General features: G+C 42.5%; 1 protein-coding gene across 10 annotated transcripts in view; it reads left to right on the top strand.

Moving 5' to 3' along the window:
- USP7 (ubiquitin specific peptidase 7) overlaps positions 1-17,742 on the top strand; it is a 145,284-nt gene that overhangs the window by 107,110 nt on the left and 20,432 nt on the right. For all 10 annotated transcript variants that reach the window (XM_039491151.1, XM_039491153.1, XM_039491154.1 and 7 more), the window contains 6 exons: positions 2,488-2,570; positions 3,846-3,955; positions 5,024-5,180; positions 6,531-6,675; positions 7,327-7,457; positions 13,003-13,137. In XM_039491151.1, coding sequence (XP_039347085.1) covers positions 2,488-2,570; positions 3,846-3,955; positions 5,024-5,180; positions 6,531-6,675; positions 7,327-7,457; positions 13,003-13,137 — 761 coding nt within the window. The remainder of the gene's footprint in view (positions 1-2,487; positions 2,571-3,845; positions 3,956-5,023; positions 5,181-6,530; positions 6,676-7,326; positions 7,458-13,002; positions 13,138-17,742) is intronic.

The following is a 17,742-nucleotide window of genomic DNA, read 5'->3' as shown; positions in this document are numbered from 1 at the left end:
CTAAAGTAATTTTTATTTCACTGACTTGGCCAAAACAGTATTGGTTCTCCAGCCCTTCTGAATCTGTCGGTTCAGCCTCACAGATCTCTTCCTCTCCTTCCTGAACTATTGACTGGACACCACAGCCAGATTGCATATCTGGTGCTGAGAGATCTATACTTCACGGCATGGATGGTACATGTAAGATGAGGAGGAAGGGCAATATTCAGAAGCAGTTTGGAGTGTCTTACTTAATAGTAGAAAACCATCTACTAGGACTACATATTTGGCCAGGTGGAAGTAGTTTTTGGTAAGGGAATTCAACCAATGTTAGCTTGTGTTCAGGACATTTTGGATTACTTGTTGCATTTGAATCTTTGGGTCTGGCTCTTAGCTTGTTAAGGGTTCGTTTTGTGGTGATCTTGGCGTTCCATCTTCCAATTCCAGGGAAGTCAGTTTTCTCAGACTCCATAGTAGTGAAATTTCTGAAAGGTATAGTCCACTTGTTTCCACCTGTGAAGGAAATGGTCCTATTGTTGGACTTATGTAGTGTACTGGCTATCCTTATGTGTCCTCTATTTAGGCTGCTAGCAATTTGTCGGTTGTCTCTCCTTGCCCAAAAACAGCCTTTCTTGTTACTATAAAATCTATAAGAAGAGTCAGCAAAATGCAGGCCTTAATGGTAGGGCTGCCATATACACAGTTCCTCAAAGATAAAGTTTCCTTGAGATCACATCCAAAGGTTTTGTCCAAAGTCGTTTTACATTTTGACTTTAACTAGGTTATTTTCTTATCTGTATTATTTCCTCAAATGCAGATGAACAGTGTCGTCATATTTTAAGTGTCAGGTGTTGCCTTGCATTCTATTTGGAAAGAACCAAAATGTTTTGTTCATTATCTCGATGTTTTGTATTTTATGAGGATGAGATCAAAGGTCAGCCAATCTTTGTGCAGGCTGTTTCCAGGTGGATAACTTCCTGCATTTCCACAGCTTATGGAGTAGCTCAGACCACACCCCCACAGAAATTAGGATTCATTCAATGAGAGCCCAAGTGAGCAACATTGATTGCATTTCTCAGTGATGTTTCAGTATTTGACATTTGTAGGGCTACTACCCAGTTTTCCGTACGTATTTTTACCAAACATTATGCTGTTACCTTGGTATCTAGATCAAATGCAAACTTTGAGAAGTCAGTTCTGCAGTATGGGGTCACTTGCTGGAGGATTCTCTGCACCTTGAGGTCTTTAAACCATGATTTGAGGACTTCAGTAACTCAGACATAGGTTAGGGGTTTGTTACAGGAGTGGGTGGGTGAGATTCTGTGGCCTGCATTGTGCAGGAGGTCAGATTAGATGATCATAATGGGTCCCTTCTGACCTTAAAATCTATGAGTCTGAGTCTTTCTTTAAATAAACTCCCAAGCCCCAACTCCTACTGGTACCGCTTGTGAGTTACCTTAGCAGAATACATGTCAGCAACCACTCAAAGAAGAAAAGACAATTACTTATCTGTGCTGTAACTGTTGAGATGTGCGTGTAGGCATGTATTCCATGCCCTACCCTCCATCCCCTGTGCTTTTGAGTCTCTAGTCCTAGATTCCGGGGCAAAGGAACTGAAGGGGTGGGTTGAAGTGGTGCTGTAGTTATATAGCCATAGGATGGGCAACAAGCGCCAGAGGATGTGAGCACCAACCTGATGGATACTGCTGAGCAGAATTCTCTGGCTTCAGTGCACTAGGCAGGGGCGGCTCTAGGCACCAGCAAAACAAGCTGGTGCCTAGGGCGGCAAAATCTAGGGGGCGTCCCCTGCGGCCGGGGGGGTGGCAGGCTGGGCCTGCAGGAGGTCCACCGGAGCCCCGGGACGACTGGACCTGCCGCAGGCATGACTGCGGAGGGGGCGCTCGTCCCGCGGCTCGGCTGGACCTCCCGCAGGCATGACTGCGGCAGCTCAAGCGGAGCCGCCGGACCCGCGAACCGTCCGCAGCCGCGGGAGGTCCAGCCGAGCCACGCGGGACCAGCGGTCCCTCTGCAGTCATGCCCGCGGGAGGTCCGCTGCTCCCGCGGCTCCGGGGCGCCTCCCGCGCATGACTGCTTGGGGCGGCAAAAAACGTAGAGCCGCCCCTGGCACTAGGTATGTGCACACCTGACAGGGTGCAGATGTGTATTCCAATCTCGAAGAACAACAGTTACAGCACAGGTACGTAACTGAGTGTCACTCACAAAGTGAATGTAGAAAGCTGGTAGACCATTTAATGACCTGATTTTTAAATCTGTCATTTTAAAATGCATTTTAAAATCTATATTTGTCCCCTCTAATTCCAAATAAGTCTCAATCTGTTGTTTGAAAATCTTAAGCAATATAACATATTTTTTCACTCTACAAAGACAGAAATCTTCAATTAGACTTGAGTAAGTTTTGCAAATTATTTTGCTCTTTTTAATGTTTTTGCATTGAGTCTGCACATTGTTTTAGTAAACTTATGTTTTTTCCTTCTGCTTCTTTCTTAGTATTTGAGTCCTTCATTGATTATGTTGCAGTAGAACAGCTGGATGGTGATAACAAATACGATGCAGGAGAACATGGCTTGCAGGTATAAAATTCAAGAGAAAGTACTGAGTTTTCTTTCCAGATCCTTGGTAAAGGATTTCCAACGAGAGCTAGCTATTGAACTACCTTGATCAAAAGTGTTATGAAATTCATGCAAACTTGCATTAACTGGTTGTGGTGGCTTCCTTCTAAGCAACCTTGTGTATATTTTGTTAATTCTTGTTAAGTTACTTTGAAATGAAGACTTCAGCAATGCAATTTGCTTTTCCCTGATTTTGTTATAAATTATCATTTTTTACCAAAGAAGAAATTATAACTTGCATTTAAATTTAGATTCTATTTTTCAACTGATATTTGATTTCAAGGTGACAATCCATTCAGCTACTTCAGTAGAGTTAGTCTGCGTTTGCATGTGTATCTATATGTCACCCACAAACAGGAAGAGGTATCAACTGAAGTTGCAGAATATTTTTTTGCCATTCATCTCTTTACACCAGTCCATCTCTCTCTGACTTTTCAGTTTCACTTTGCCTATCACAGTGTGAAAAGCAGAAGTCCGTGTCTAAAACTGGTTTGGTTAAGCTGATTTTTTTTTTTTTTACAAGAAGCATAACTCTTGTCAATAATAGTTAAAAATAAATTGGAAAAACAAAAGATATGTAAATGCTCTTCTTGTGGTAAGGTGTTGCAGCCTAGCAATGTCTAGCTTGTTCACTGCCCTCTTGTTATGTTTGGTAGTCTGAAAACAGTGTCTTCGGCGATCCACTGTATGATGTGCATCTTGACTCTTCTATCTTCCCTGTTTCGTAAGGCCTCTCTGAAGTCACAAGTTTTACCTGAGTTCTCCCAAGACTGCAACAGCAAGAAGTAAAAAAGAAAAGCTAGCTATAATGGGAGGACCTTTCACTCAGCAATCTTCCAGCACTAGCTGGATCAACCTTCTTGAACTTAGAAGTTTCACTGGTGCTATATTGCATCTATATAAATTTTTTTTATTCATAAACAACTTGCTTGTTCATTTATTGTTAGTAGCTCATTGCGATGTTGTTATGCATTTGCCTTACTTATTGCTCTTCTTTTAAACAATTAACTATTTTGTTCTAAGTACTACTGCAGTAGCAGTTGGGAAGCTCAAGAGGGTACCAAAGTACCAAAAAGTTATGAAATATCCTATATCTGTCTATCGTGTGGTGTAGATGAAAGCCCATGTAGTACAAACTAATCTGAGAAATGCAGTTTATGGGCAAAAATGGTTTTCTTTGAGTAGTTTAAGACGACAAATTTAGAGTCTGAACTTGCATTCTTTTCTAACATACAGGAGGCAGAGAAAGGTGTGAAGTTCCTAACATTGCCACCAGTGTTACATCTTCAACTCATGAGATTTATGTATGACCCTCAAACTGACCAAAACATCAAGATAAATGATAGGTAATTCTTTTGCCATAATAAAGTTTGAACTTGTTGAAATATGATATGGAAACTATTTTGCCCAAAGTGTGGCTTTTGGGTTTTCAGTTGACACCAGCAGGGAGAGGTACATGAAGACATATGCTGAAGAAAGCTCCCAAGAAATAGTTCTGATTATGTGCATTGTTGACTTACGAATTTTTAGTGTTCTGATTGACAAATTCAGCTGTTTATTAAATATCCATTGTTAACCATTTACTGGGATATTAGATAATTAACAAGTTGTTTAGTTTTTTTTAAAATGATGCAATTTTATATAGAACCTTGTTTACATCATATAGGTATCAAAAAAGTAAGAGAAGTTGCAATAGTGTAGTAAGCCACTGTTTTTATTACGTACCAAATTCCTGCTTCAAGAATAAACAGAATTCTTGGGTCTCCCCTATTCATGTCACTTTTTCTTTTGCCTCCACCACACACGCTCTATTTTGGGATATTCATAACACAAGTAGATGTGCAGTTTGAAAAATCCTGTACTTACTTTTATGTGGATTTTTTACAAGCCATGAAATGAGTTCTGTTTACAAATTAATTTACTGTTTTCCAGCAAAAAAGGAAATCGAGGAAATTCATATGTTACAGTAATTGGAGAATGTTGTATAGTGTAGTCTGATGCAAAATAACAATAGCGTTCCAGTCAAAAGGTACCTCATTTAGCAGTTTCAGTCTTGCAGCACCTGCAAGGAATGGGTTTTTGAGCTAGATTCTGTTCTCGTTTACAGTGTAGTAAATCCAGAGTAACTTCTTAACTTCAGATGAGTTATTCTGAATTTAAACTGCTTTGTAACTGAGAGCAGAATTTGGTCCCTTGTGTATACAAAGATTATTTATATCCCATATTAACAATGTAAAATATGCTGCTTTACCCAGTCATTGCAGTTAATCTCAGATAAAAATGATGTTGTAATTTGACACATTCAGTTATGTACTGTAACTTCCTTTAGTGGAGTTTATGTGTAAATACATTTAAGCATAAAAGTATTATTCTCTTAATTACAAGTAAAAATACCTAACTTTTTTTAAAATTAGGTTTGAATTTCCTGAGCAGTTGCCACTTGATGAATTTTTACAAAAAACAGACCCTAAAGATGCTGCAAATTACATCCTTCATGCAGTACTAGTACATAGTGGAGATAACCATGGCGGACATTATGTTGTTTACTTAAATCCTAAAGGGGATGGCAAAGTAAGTATTGAAAAAGCAACCAAACTACCAAACTATTTTGTTTGTTTGTAGAGGGTGTCTGATTCTGTCTTTTGAGGCAGTTGAAGCTTCTGTTGTGGAGCAACTCAGAAACCTGCAATTAAGATTCCTATTGCTGATTAGAGTTGCCCTAGGAACCTTTTGGTTTCCAGGAGTGGGGACTACTAGAATACTTGTCTTTGAAACGAAGTTCATTTTCTCCAGTACAATGCTTGTTCTCGACAGAGTTTATTAAACTGTTCCTCTCTCACTCAGCTTCTAGTCCCACAGACTTAGGGAAGCTTAATTTGTACAAAAAATCTTCATCTTTTTTTTTTTTTTGGTAGTGAAGGTACTGACAGTTTGAGGCATTAGAGGTCTCTCGCCCACTTAAGGAGGAGTAGGGTCATGTTTGCCTGCTGTTGGTTGGCTTGTGGCCAAATAATTTAGCTAGGGGAATCCTTCCAGTCATGCCCATACATACTAGGGCTCCAAAAGAAGAAACTAGTGTGTGCAGGAGGAGTCTGACCAGCATGTCTTATGTCTTTACTGTCTGTATTACATATATTTAAATCCAGGGAAATGTTTCTAACATCTCTGATTCAACACTCTTTCCCTCTGACATTCTCATAATATGAGAGAGGCCATTCTGATGACTAGCTATAACTGGAAGTTTATAGGTCAGGTACATCCTTCTTTGAGATATTTGCATTATGCGCACCATAAAATGTTTTTGAGCAGTTAATTGTTTATATTTAAGAGGAGAAAGCCAGGATTCAATGTAAATTTATTGTTTTTCATATTTCCCCTTCAATTTTCACAACAGATATTTTACAGATAAGGATGAAGTTTTGGGATGTTTTATTTCGTATTTGCCACAGTATGTTTAAAATTTACAAGTAGTAGTTGGATACTTTTGTGTACCACTTGCTTTATATTTCATTCTACAACAATAAATCAGCATCAGCTGTCAGAACTTCATGGTAGTAATGAAATATATTTGGATAACAGATCAGATTCTGTTAAGGTAAATAATAATTTGAATAGTTTGACTAAAGATTTCTGTTTTTCATAAAACAGGCTCAAATATTTAATTAATAAAGCATCAGAAATTTAAGACCTTCTTTATTTTTTGTAAACACAGAAGATTGCACAACTTATGTTGAACCAGTGGGATATTGTAAAAACAATTATTCTGTTGCTTGGAGAAAGTGTTTTATATTTTTTAGACACTTGAAAGAGCAAAAAAAAAAAATTCCATTTCTTGCATGTAATTTAAGTCAGTTAAGGTGAGAGTTAATTTGAGTTAAGAATAATTTTTTTCTATCTTTAAATAATTCACTTTTTTCCCAGTGGTGTAAATTTGATGATGATGTTGTATCGAGATGTACAAAGGAAGAAGCAATTGAACACAATTATGGAGGTCATGATGACGACTTATCCGTTCGGCACTGTACTAATGCTTACATGTTGGTTTACATCAGGGAATCAAAATTAAGTATGTATATATTTGTGTATCCTTTTTTGTGTGAATTTTGATTAAACCCAGATATTGAAATGCAGAGGTCTATGGTTATCTTTGAATCCTAAATTATTGTTGTCTTTCACCATGGAGCTTCAGAAAGCTGCAGTTAACCTTGGAAAATGTTAGTGTTTGACCAGTCTTTATTGCAGCTTCAAAACCAAAAATGTCTTTAGCTGACATAGTGGTGTCATAAGTGTACACTACAGTACTTCACTTTCTCTTCACAGTAATTGTGTAATAGCCTTGATTGTATTTTGAACAGCAGAAATGGATTACCATTATTTTAATGTAACTGAACCGTAGTGATGAGAACTAGATCAGGCTTGATATGTATAAATTTGAGTGTCAGTAAAAATTTATTATCCTAAAAATCTGACATTTAATTGAATCCTTCATAAGGGTAAGATATAAATCATGAAAAGGGTGTAGTCTAGCCTAGATTAGAAAGTTCATCCTGTGCCAGAATGTAATGATGCTGTATAGATAAACAGTGGTTTTAAAGGTGTAAAAGCTTTCCTTAGCTTATCAGAAATAGTTGCCCCAAGAATAGTCACGTGTGTGTATGAAAGCCCTGTTAGATATAAATTATTGTAAAATGACATCACAAACCCACTTTCTTTTTAGGTGAAGTTTTGCAACCTGTCACAGACCATGATATTCCTCAACAATTAGTAGAACGACTACAAGAAGAAAAGAGAATAGAGGCTCAAAAGAGGAAGGAGAGGCAGGAAGCTCACCTCTACATGCAAGTGCAGGTCAGCTTTCAAACAGTAACTTAAAACCAATTTCTGCTTTGAAATTTGAAGATAGGAATATTGGCTAATAGTAGTCAGAATTCTAGAAAACAGATATGCTACAAATGGTGGTCTTGCCCAGTGTCTGCTTACATTTGCGTTGTCTTTAATTCAGCAAAAAGAATGAGGAGTACTTGTGGCACCTTAGAGACTAACAAATTTATTTGAGCATTCGCTTTCGTGGGCTAAAACCCACTTCATCGGATGCATGCAGTGGAAAATACAGTAGGAAGATATACACACACACGCACACCATGGAAAAAATGGGTGTTGCCATACCAACTCTAACAAGACTAATAAATTAAGTTGGGCTATTATCAGCAGGAGAAAAAAAACTTTTGTAGTGATAATCAGAATGGCCCATTTCCAACAGTTGACAAGAAGGTGTGAGTAACAGTAGGGGAAAACATTTGCATGGGGAAATAGTTTTTATTTATTGTAATGACCCATCCACTCCCAGTCTTTATTCAAGCCTAATTTAATGGTGTCCAGTTTGCATATTAATTCCAATTCTGCAGTTTCTCATTGGAGTCTGTTTTTGAGGTTTTTTTGTTGGAGATTTGCGACTTTTAGGTCTGTAATTGAGTGACCAAGGAGGTTGAAGTGTTACAATTCTTGACGTCTGATTTGTGTTTCTAATGTTAAACCACCCAAATCAAACTTTTGGTTCTCTAGTTGTTTAAGTTACTTATTGTTTGGTGTGAACCACCAGCTTAGGGCTTGAGCTAAGAAACAGTTCTTCTTTGAGTAGATGCGGCTGTGTATTCCACTTGGGCATGTGCACACCCAGAACACTGGAGCCAGATAATTTTGCCTACCAGTAACCCGTAGAGGTTATATGAAGTGGCGCCACGCCTGACCCCCATCAGTTCCCTCTTATCGCCCACGGCTGGAGTCGGAGCCCAGTGTGGTTTTCACCTCAAAATCCTTCTATTTTAGTGATTTTTCTAGTTTTATATAGTTAATTAGTACCCTAATATAGAGTTAGTTAGCTTTAGTGTTAGTTAGCTGGAGTTTAAGTATTTCCGTGATGATACCCTCACCAGGGTTTAAACATTGTTTGTCATGTAGGGGAGTGATCCCCAACTGAGGAGGCATTTGGGCCCGGGGTTTGGTCAGTTCAGACGCCCTTCCCTGTCACCCTCCAAGCACCCATTTTGACTCCTTGGTCCAGAGCAGTGTTCCAGTTTTTGCTCCTTTTGCCTCATTCCCTCCGTTTGGGGGCTGGGTGGCCTACTTTCACAATGCTTGGGGCTTGATCACAACTGACATCTGGGACACTGTCAGATCAGGCTATTTCATCCATTTCCTCTCCATCCATCCCCCCGACTCTCCATCTCTATCTTTCTTCAGGGATCTCTCTCTCAAGATGCTGCTGTGCGAGCAGGTTTGTTCTCTACTGGATAGGGGAGCAGCAGAGGAGATTCTTCCAGAATACTGTGGTCACGACTTCTGTTCCTGGTACTTTCTGGTGCCTAAATCCAAGAGAGGGATAAGATCCATTTTTTTACCTTTGTGGTGTCAACAAATATATCAGATGCATGAGGTTCCAAAAGGTCACTCTATCGGCTATCCTCCTGACATTGTCTCAGAAAGACTGGTTTGCTGATCTCAACCTTCCGGATACTTACTTTCATGTGGTGATTTTGCCAGGTCACAGGAAATTCCTTTAATTTGTCATAGCAGAGCACCATGTTCAGTGTATGGTGCTTCTGTTCTGCCCCTTGTGTTTTTACTAAATGTGTGGTTATGATGACATATCTCAGGAAGAAAGGAATCCACATCTTCCAGTGTCTGGATGACTGGTTACTTGAGGGGCAGGTTCAGAAAGGAAATTCTTGCTCACATCAACATTATGCTGTGTATGCTCAATCATCTGGGTCTCATCCTAAACACTGCGAAGTCAACTTTGGTTCCCACTTCGAAAATAAAGTTCATTGGGGCCCTAAAAGTTTGAGATCTTTTCTGCTGACCAACCGTTTTAAGGCAATTTACTACCTTTTGCCTCAGTCTGAAGTCTGACTTCCATGACAGTTCAGGTGTGCCAGAGGCTCTTGGGCCACATATCGGTCCGCTTGCACGCAGGTGGCCCACTTCTCAAGGTTGCACCTTCGCTACCTCTGCATTTGGCTCAGGATGGTTTACTGTCCAGCTCTTCACACCGTATAGATTTTCATCTTCCTCAATAGGTCCTGGACTCCTTGCAGTGGTAGATGCATCCAGAGAACATATTCTAAGGTGTTCCCTTTGTCCGGTCCTTGCCAACCAGGGCTATAGTCACTGACACCTCCTTGATGAGTTGAGGAGCACACCTGGGGTCACTGAAAGTTCAAGATATGTGGTCAGAGCAGGAGTCTTCACAGCATATCAATGTGCTGGAGATATGGGCCATGTACAATGCATGTCGTGCTCTTCTGGGCTGTATCAGGGGCTCAGTGGTTCACATACTTACTGAAAATGCTACCATGACATATTATTTGAACAAGCAAGGGGGACCACGCTCCATCACACTTTGCCAAGAAGCAATCAGTTCGTGGCAGTTCTTCATTGAGGAGAGCCGACCACTTGCCTGGGGTCCAGAATCATCTTGTGGATAATCTCAGCAGGAATTTTCCCCCGAGTCACGAGTGGACTCTGAAGACAAGTGTCCTCCAGGTCATCTTCACAGCTTGGAGCATTCTGACAATTACTGCTTACTACAAGGGACAATGGGAAATGTCACCTTTCTGCTCTTCAGGGGGCCTCAGTCCAGGCTCCCTTTCCAACACTTTCCATGTCAGCTAGCGATCAGCTCTCCTGTGTACATTTCCCCAGATCCTGATCATCCCACATATCATCCTTAAGCTGAAAGCGGATCACGCGAAGCTCATTCTCATTGCCCCAGCATGGCCAAGGCCATGCTGGGTCTCGGACCTCATGCTGTCAGTTCAGTCTCCCTTACTCCTTCCTCTCCATTCTGACCTACTCACAGAGAATCAGTCACACATTGCATCCCATGCTCAGCTCCCAGCATCTCCCAGCATGGATGCTTTGTAGCTAAATGAGGAGGAAGAACAGTTTTTGGCAGCTATTCAACAGGTTCTGCTCAACTGTAGAAAGCCTTCTCTCAGAATGGCCTATTCAGGTAAATGGAAGTGGTTTTTGGTGTGATCACTGGCCCTCAGAATTCAACTGATTTCTATTCATGACATCTTGGAGTGCCTGCTGTACCTTCAGATTGTCAAGACTTGTGTAGCTCATTGGAAGTGCATCTGGCAGCAATATCGGCATTTCACCCCCACATTCAGGAAAGATCAATTTTCTCCAATACTATGGTAGCAAGATTCTTAAAAGGGCTTCTTCGTCTCCATCTGGTCTGAGAGCTGGTTTCTCTATGGGACTTTAACATGGTCCTAGCAGCTTTAATGGGACCCTCATTTGAGCCTCTGGTGTCTTGTTCTTTTCTGCTTTTGTGTCAGAAAACTGCATTCCTGGTAGCGATAACGTCCACAAAAAGAGTGTGAGAGTTGCAGGTTCTGATGGCAGAACTTCCTTATGCACAATTCTGATAAGAACAAAGTGACTTTATGACCGCACCCAAAATTTTTGTCTAAAGTGGTCTCTGTTTCATTTGAACCAGGTGGGGTGTGTGTGTGTGTGTGTGTGTGTGTGTAATATATATATATATATATATATACACACCTGTGTTCTTTCCTAAGCTCCATTCATCACCTGAGGAGCAGCCTCTCCATACATTAGATGTCAAATGACGTCTAGCCTTCTGTCTGGACAGGACTAAACCATTTTGTGCTTTGCCTCACTTGTCTCGTATGCAGATCACATGAAGGGTCAAGCAGTCTCTTCACAGACTACCTCTAAATGTAAAACAAAGACTGCATATGAAATAGATTCAGCTACGCCTCCTCAGCAGATGTGAGCTCATTCTGCGAGAGCACAGCTATAGTTAAAGGTGTTCCTCAGTGATGTCTCAATATTGCCTATTTGCAGGACTGTTCTGTGGTTGTCCATATATGTGTTTACGAACCATTATACCATTATTGCATCTCCCAGGGTGGATGCAAGTTTAGGTATGGTGGCCCTGCAATCCTTGTTTGGGTAGACTCCAAGCCCCATGTCCTGGGATGGTTACTGCTTGAGAGTCATCTAAGTGGAATACTCAGCTGCATCTACCTGAAGAAGAAGAAGAAATGGTTACTTACTGTGATTGTGGTTCTTCGAGATATGATGCAGACATGTATTCCATGACCCAGCTTCCATCCTCTCTGCATCAGAGTCTAGTGTCTCTGTGTTTGGTGCAAAGAATCGGAGAAGGGTCGTCACGGTGCTGCCTCATGTAGCCCTGGGAGGTGCTGTGGCCAGCAGGTATGAGTGCCACCTCCCTACAGGTATGGATAGGCAAAATTCTCCAGCTCGAGTGCATTGGGTGCACCCACATCTAAGTGAAATACACGTCTGCATGTCATCTCAAAGCACCACAGTTGCAGTAAGTTACCATTTCTTACACCTGCGAATGTCCCCTTGAGACCTGATGAAATTGATAGCACTCCTCAGGGGGAAATAACAGTATATTCATGGGCATTTCTGTTGATCCACTGTTTATTGTACTTATACAAGAATATAACTTTTCATGGCTTTTTAGAGAGGATTAAATTATTATATTAGAGGAAAAGGGCTAGACTCTTACAGTGCAGTGTTAGGGTAGCTCAGGAGATCTCCCATAAATTACTTTCTGAAACTGGAATATAGCTAGTTATAGCCCCTAATTCTGGACTGCAGATGAGCCAAGTTCACCATGTAGGAGTGGAGGAGAACTATGTTACCTTTTGCATCTCTCACATTTTTAGATGGCAAAGGACCAGAGCAGACTCCAGTGTTACCTAGAATAAGCCCTGTGGCTGCTGTTCGATATACTGTACTGCTATGGCTTCCTATGGAGCCATCCAGCAGCACAAAATAGGCAGAGCGCCTACTCACTCCTTCTGTCGACCCCATTATGTGCTGCTAGTAGAGGCAGTGCTGGCTGTACACCAGAATGAAATTCTACTTAAACCAGGACTTTTCCACAGTGGCAAGATCTCCTGGGTGTGTGGTTCCTGTACTCCCCTGCAGAATTGGTATACTGATCAGAAACTGGTCTATAGTGTTTTAGGCCCCATTCCTGGAAACACGTTAGTGACTATTCCTTTTGAATGCAGGGGCACTTCTCTAATGCTAAAATTATTAATGTGCATAAGTGTTTGCAAGATTTGGGCCTGAACATTAATGGCTTTGTGCTGTGTTTTGTCATATTTCTGAATTTTTAAACATGGTTTTGAGTAGCATAGTTTCTTAAATTTCATTAATAGCTTATATATTTGAAAACTTATTAACACAATGATTTAAGTGTAAACATTGACACTAATCAATAAATCAGTTAAATTCAGAGGCAAAGCTTACATCAACAGTGTTTTTGATTTTTCAGCTGTAAACTATATAGAAGTAATGTTTATAAAATGTTCAATTCCAGATAGTGACAGAGGACCAGTTCTGTGGCCACCAAGGCAATGATATGTATGATGAAGAAAAAGTGAAATATACTGTATTCAAAGTATTAAAAAACTCCACACTTGCAGAATTTGTTCAAAACCTGTCTCAAACAATGGTAAGTTTTTTCTGTAGCACAGTATCTAACTATACACGTTTTTGTTATTACATCTTGTTCACTTTATAATCTTTGCATTCTCTTAGTATATGTGACTGCTTCTTTGAGTAGTGTCCCTGTGGGTGCGCCACTGTAGGTGTTCTTGCGTCCTTGTGCTGCTGTTTTTAGAATTTCGGTAGCAGTATGCGTTAGGCCTGCACATGCACTGTCTCTTCTCATGCTGCTCCATGAGGCTAGGTGGCACACTCAGGCTAACCCCCCTCAGTCCCTTTTCTACCGCCCCTGGCTAGAAACGGAGCTATTTGCTTTTCTGTAGTTAGTTAGCTTCCTAGTTCTTAGTTGTAGTTCTAGTTGTAGGTTGTTGTGGTTTTTTTCTTTCTACTTATTTTTCCCCTTAAAAAAAAATAACCAAACAAAATTTATTTTATTTTTCCGCTTCTCTCCTCGTTGGGGACCTTCCCCAAACAGGGTATGTCCGGATCCCTGGGCTTCCAGAAGTGCCTCTCTTGCGAAGAGGCAATCTCTATCGCAGAAAAGCACGCCCAGTGCATTTGTTGCCTCGTGGAAGGTCACATTCAACAAAAGTGTGGTCTTTGCGAACAGCTGAGGCCCAGGTCTCGTAAGGGTAGAGAACTCAGGCAAAAGATTATGTTCATGGAGGCTGCTCTTCCACCCTCTCCATACCCGTGCCACAAGTCACCTTTCAAACGTGAGTCTTCCCCATAGCCCATAACATCTAAAGGCTGTGAGTCGAAGAAACAAAGCGCTGACCCCACAGTGAGCCCCAACATAGCTGTAAACGTTCTCCGGTGCACTCGGTATTCTCGCTACCACCAGCACAAAGACCTTCTCGGTCCGGTGCTCATGGAAGTCCTCAGTGGCAGATACTGTTGACAAGCCTACAGCCGATGGGCACGGGCACCGAGTCAACAGCCCCTAGGGATAAAGGCAGGAGTAATCACTCCTCCAAGGGTACGTCCATACTACCCGCCCGGATCGACGGGTAGCAATCGACTTCTCGGAGTTTGATATATTGCGTCTCATCTAGACGCGATATATCGAACTCCGAACGCGCTCCCGTCGACTCCGGAACTCCACCACCGCGAACAGCAGTGGCGGAGTCGACGGGGGAGCCGCGGACTTCGATCCCGCGCCATGAGGGCGGGTAAGTACTTTGAACTAAGGTACTTCGAGTTCAGCTACGCTATTCGCCTAGCTGAACTTGCGTACCTTAGTTCGAACCGCCCCCCCCCAGTGTAGACCAGGCCTAAGAAAACATCAGTACATGATTCCTCATTGGTACCGTCCTCGACACCTCATCTGGCATCAGAGCAAACGGTATGGGCAAGACCCCCATCCCCCACAGTACTGTCAACAGCACTGAGTCGGACGGCACCACTGGAATTCCTGCACTCCACGCATCGGGGTCTCCTCAGAGCCGGGACCTCTGGACCAAGTTCGCTTGGCACGAGAGTCTTCCCCACTGCTCTGCCATGCTCCCCTGCTCTCTCCAGTGAGAGCTCGAACAGTGAACCTGAGGAGATGGCATCTCAGTACTCCTCAAAGGCTCCTTACGATGCCCAATATCAGCAGAGCCTCAAGGATATCCTCAGATGGCCCCACCACCACCATCTTGGCATGGCTATTCATGGACACCACCACCAACCTCTATGCTGCCACCCCAGTGGGACAAGAAGTAGATCATCTCCTCCAGTTAGGAGCCATAGAACCAGTATCTTGAACATCTAGAAGGCAAAGGGTTCTACTCCTGTTATTTCCTAATAACCAAAAGGAAGGGAGGTTCGAGACCCATACTAGACCTCAAAGCTCTCAACAAGTTTGTCAAGGCTTAAAAATTCAAGATGGTCACTTTAGCAACAGTCATTCCAGCTTTGGAACAGGGAGAATGGTTTTCAGCCCTCAACCTTCAGGACATCTATTTTCATATCTCAATCCTATCGACTCTCAGACAATTTCTCAGATCCTCTCTAGGATAAGACCACTGTCAATACAGGATGCTCCCCTTCAGACTGTCATCAGCCCAAGAGTATTTTTCAAGGTTCTCTCAGTAGTGGCCGCCCACTTACTCCCAAGGGATCATGATTTACCTGTATCTGGACGATTGCCTCCTCAGCCCAGCCTCTACAAGAGGGACACCGAAGCTGCAATACACTTGTTTACAGAAGTGGGTTTACAGATCAACGCCTAGAAATCAACCCTCACTCCAGTGCAGCACCTGGTATTCATGGGTGCTGACCTCAACTCTACAGACCAGAGCTCTCCTTGCTCAAACAGATTCTTCTCTTTAACCACACTCATATAGACCATTCAAAACAGCCTACAGATATCAGCCGGACACTGCCTACAATTCGGGGCACATAGCAGCAGCACGGTGGTAATACCACATGCCAAAGCTTCACATGTGGTTCCTCCAGATGTTGTTTACAATACAAATAGGGACAGACAAGATAAACCCCTTTCACTACCCACCTGGGTCAAAATCTCCTTAGATTGGTGGACAGACCTAACCAACATTTTCAAAGGGATCCCCTTCTTGCAAATCCCCCCTTCATTGCTTCTAATCACTGACACATTGCTCATGTGGGGTGGGGGATGTGTGTGCATATCGAAACGGGCTTAATACCGTCACAAATGGTCACCCACAGAGAGATCCCTTCACATCAACCTCCTCAACCTAAGGGCAGTCAGGAATGCCTGCACACACTTTTTCCTGGTGATCAAAGGATCACACACAAGAGTCCTAACAGGTAGCCTGCATGTACTACAGAAATCAACAAGGGAGAGCCTGATCGCCCTCCCGCTGTGCAGAGGCGATGAGATTATGGAACTGGTGTGTCTCCCATGATGTCACACTGTCAGCAGACTACCTCCTGGAGGCACATAACTTGATAGCAGATAGTCTCAGTCACTAATTCCCACATGACCACAAGTGGGAGATAGACCCAGTAGTACTTCACGATCTATTCAGGCAATAGGGGACACCGACCACAGACCTTTGTGGCTACTTACGTGAACAAGAAATGTCCCCGCTACTGCTCCAGAGCAGGGACAAGACAGTGCTCCCTAGGTGATGCCGTCCGCCCCTGGGATGGGGACTTCTTTACGCCTCTTCTCCTTTTTCCCTACTATTGAAGGTCCTGCTGAAAATTTAAAAAAAGACTGATCATACATCATTCTGATCGCTCCTATTTGACTGAGACAGACCTGGTTCCTTTACCTGTCATAGCTCGCAACATGCCTGCCGATCGCTCTCCCAGTCACTCCATACTACTGTCCCAGGACAATGGATATCCCCCCACATCTCAACTTGGGAGTTCTCTGTCTCAAGGCATGGCTCCTTCTTGGTTCAAATAACTAGAAAGCTCCTGTTCAAAGGACATGCAAGAGGCATTATTACACAGTAGAAAGTCCTCAACATAACATACTTGCATGCAAAAATGGTCCAGGTTTTGGATTTGGTGTACTTCCCAACAAATCTTCCCGACATCCGCGACTCTTCAACATCTTAGACTATACTCTGGCCCTAAAAAGATTGGGGCTGTCTAAGCTCTCCGAGTCCACCTATTGGCTATAACAGCCTTCCACCTCCAGTAAAGGTATACTCAGTGCAGTCACACCCAATCATCAAATGGTTCCTCAAGAGTATAGTAAACCTCTTCCCATAACCTTGACTTCCTCCTCCCACATGGGATTTAAACCTGGTGCTGAAAGAACTAACTAGGCCCCCCTTCAAACCTATAGCCACCTGTTTCTCAATGAAAACAGCTTTCCTGATCGCAGTTACTTCAGCCAGGACAACAGAAGAAAGAGTAGCTTTGATGGCACATTTCCTCCTCTCTTCCCCGGTTCTTTCAGGGCAAAGTTATGCTCAGGCCACATCCAAAATTCATTCCTAAGGTAACCTCTGCGTTTCACGTGAACTAATTGATTCATCTTCCAACCTTCTATCCCAAGCCTCACCGAGGCGCAAGAGAAGCTATATTGCACATTCTAGATGTCAAGAGAGCATTAGCCTTTTACCTGGACAGGACAAAGACTTTCATAAAGTCCCCCAGGCTTTTCCTCTGTATTGTGGAAAGATTCAAGGGCTCAGGAATATAAGCCCAAAGGCTCCCCAAGTGTGTCTCAAACTGCATCTGACAGTGTTACCAGGTTCTCAATATAAGCCTTCCACATATTATTTGTACACACTCTTCAAGGTCTATCTCCTCATCTATCACCTTCTTCAAAAATGTCGCTATCTTAGAGATCTGTAGAGCGGTGTCAGTCCACACTTTTGTGGAACATTATGGGATCACTGGAGACTGCTCCACTGTGCCGTCATTGGAGTTGGGTCAGTTAAAAAAGTCTCAGCCCTCTGGAAGGGATGCTGCTTGGGAATCACCTACAGTCGAGCACCCATAGGGACACTACTTGAAGAAGTAGTAGTTACTCACCTTGTGCAGTAACAATGGTTCTTTGAGATGTGTCCCTGTGGGTGTTCCACAACCCACTCTGCTCCCCTCTACTTTGGAGTCCTTGTGAATGACACTGTGGTAGAAAAGGAACTGAGAGGGAGATTAGCCCACATCGCTGACTAGCCTT

The sequence above is a fragment of the Mauremys reevesii genome, linkage group 10 (assembly GCF_016161935.1).
Source record: "Mauremys reevesii isolate NIE-2019 linkage group 10, ASM1616193v1, whole genome shotgun sequence".
NCBI classification, from domain to species: domain Eukaryota; kingdom Metazoa; phylum Chordata; order Testudines; family Geoemydidae; genus Mauremys; species Mauremys reevesii.
The sequence above is the reverse complement of the archived record's forward strand: the minus strand, read 5'-3'. Positions and strand labels throughout refer to the sequence as shown.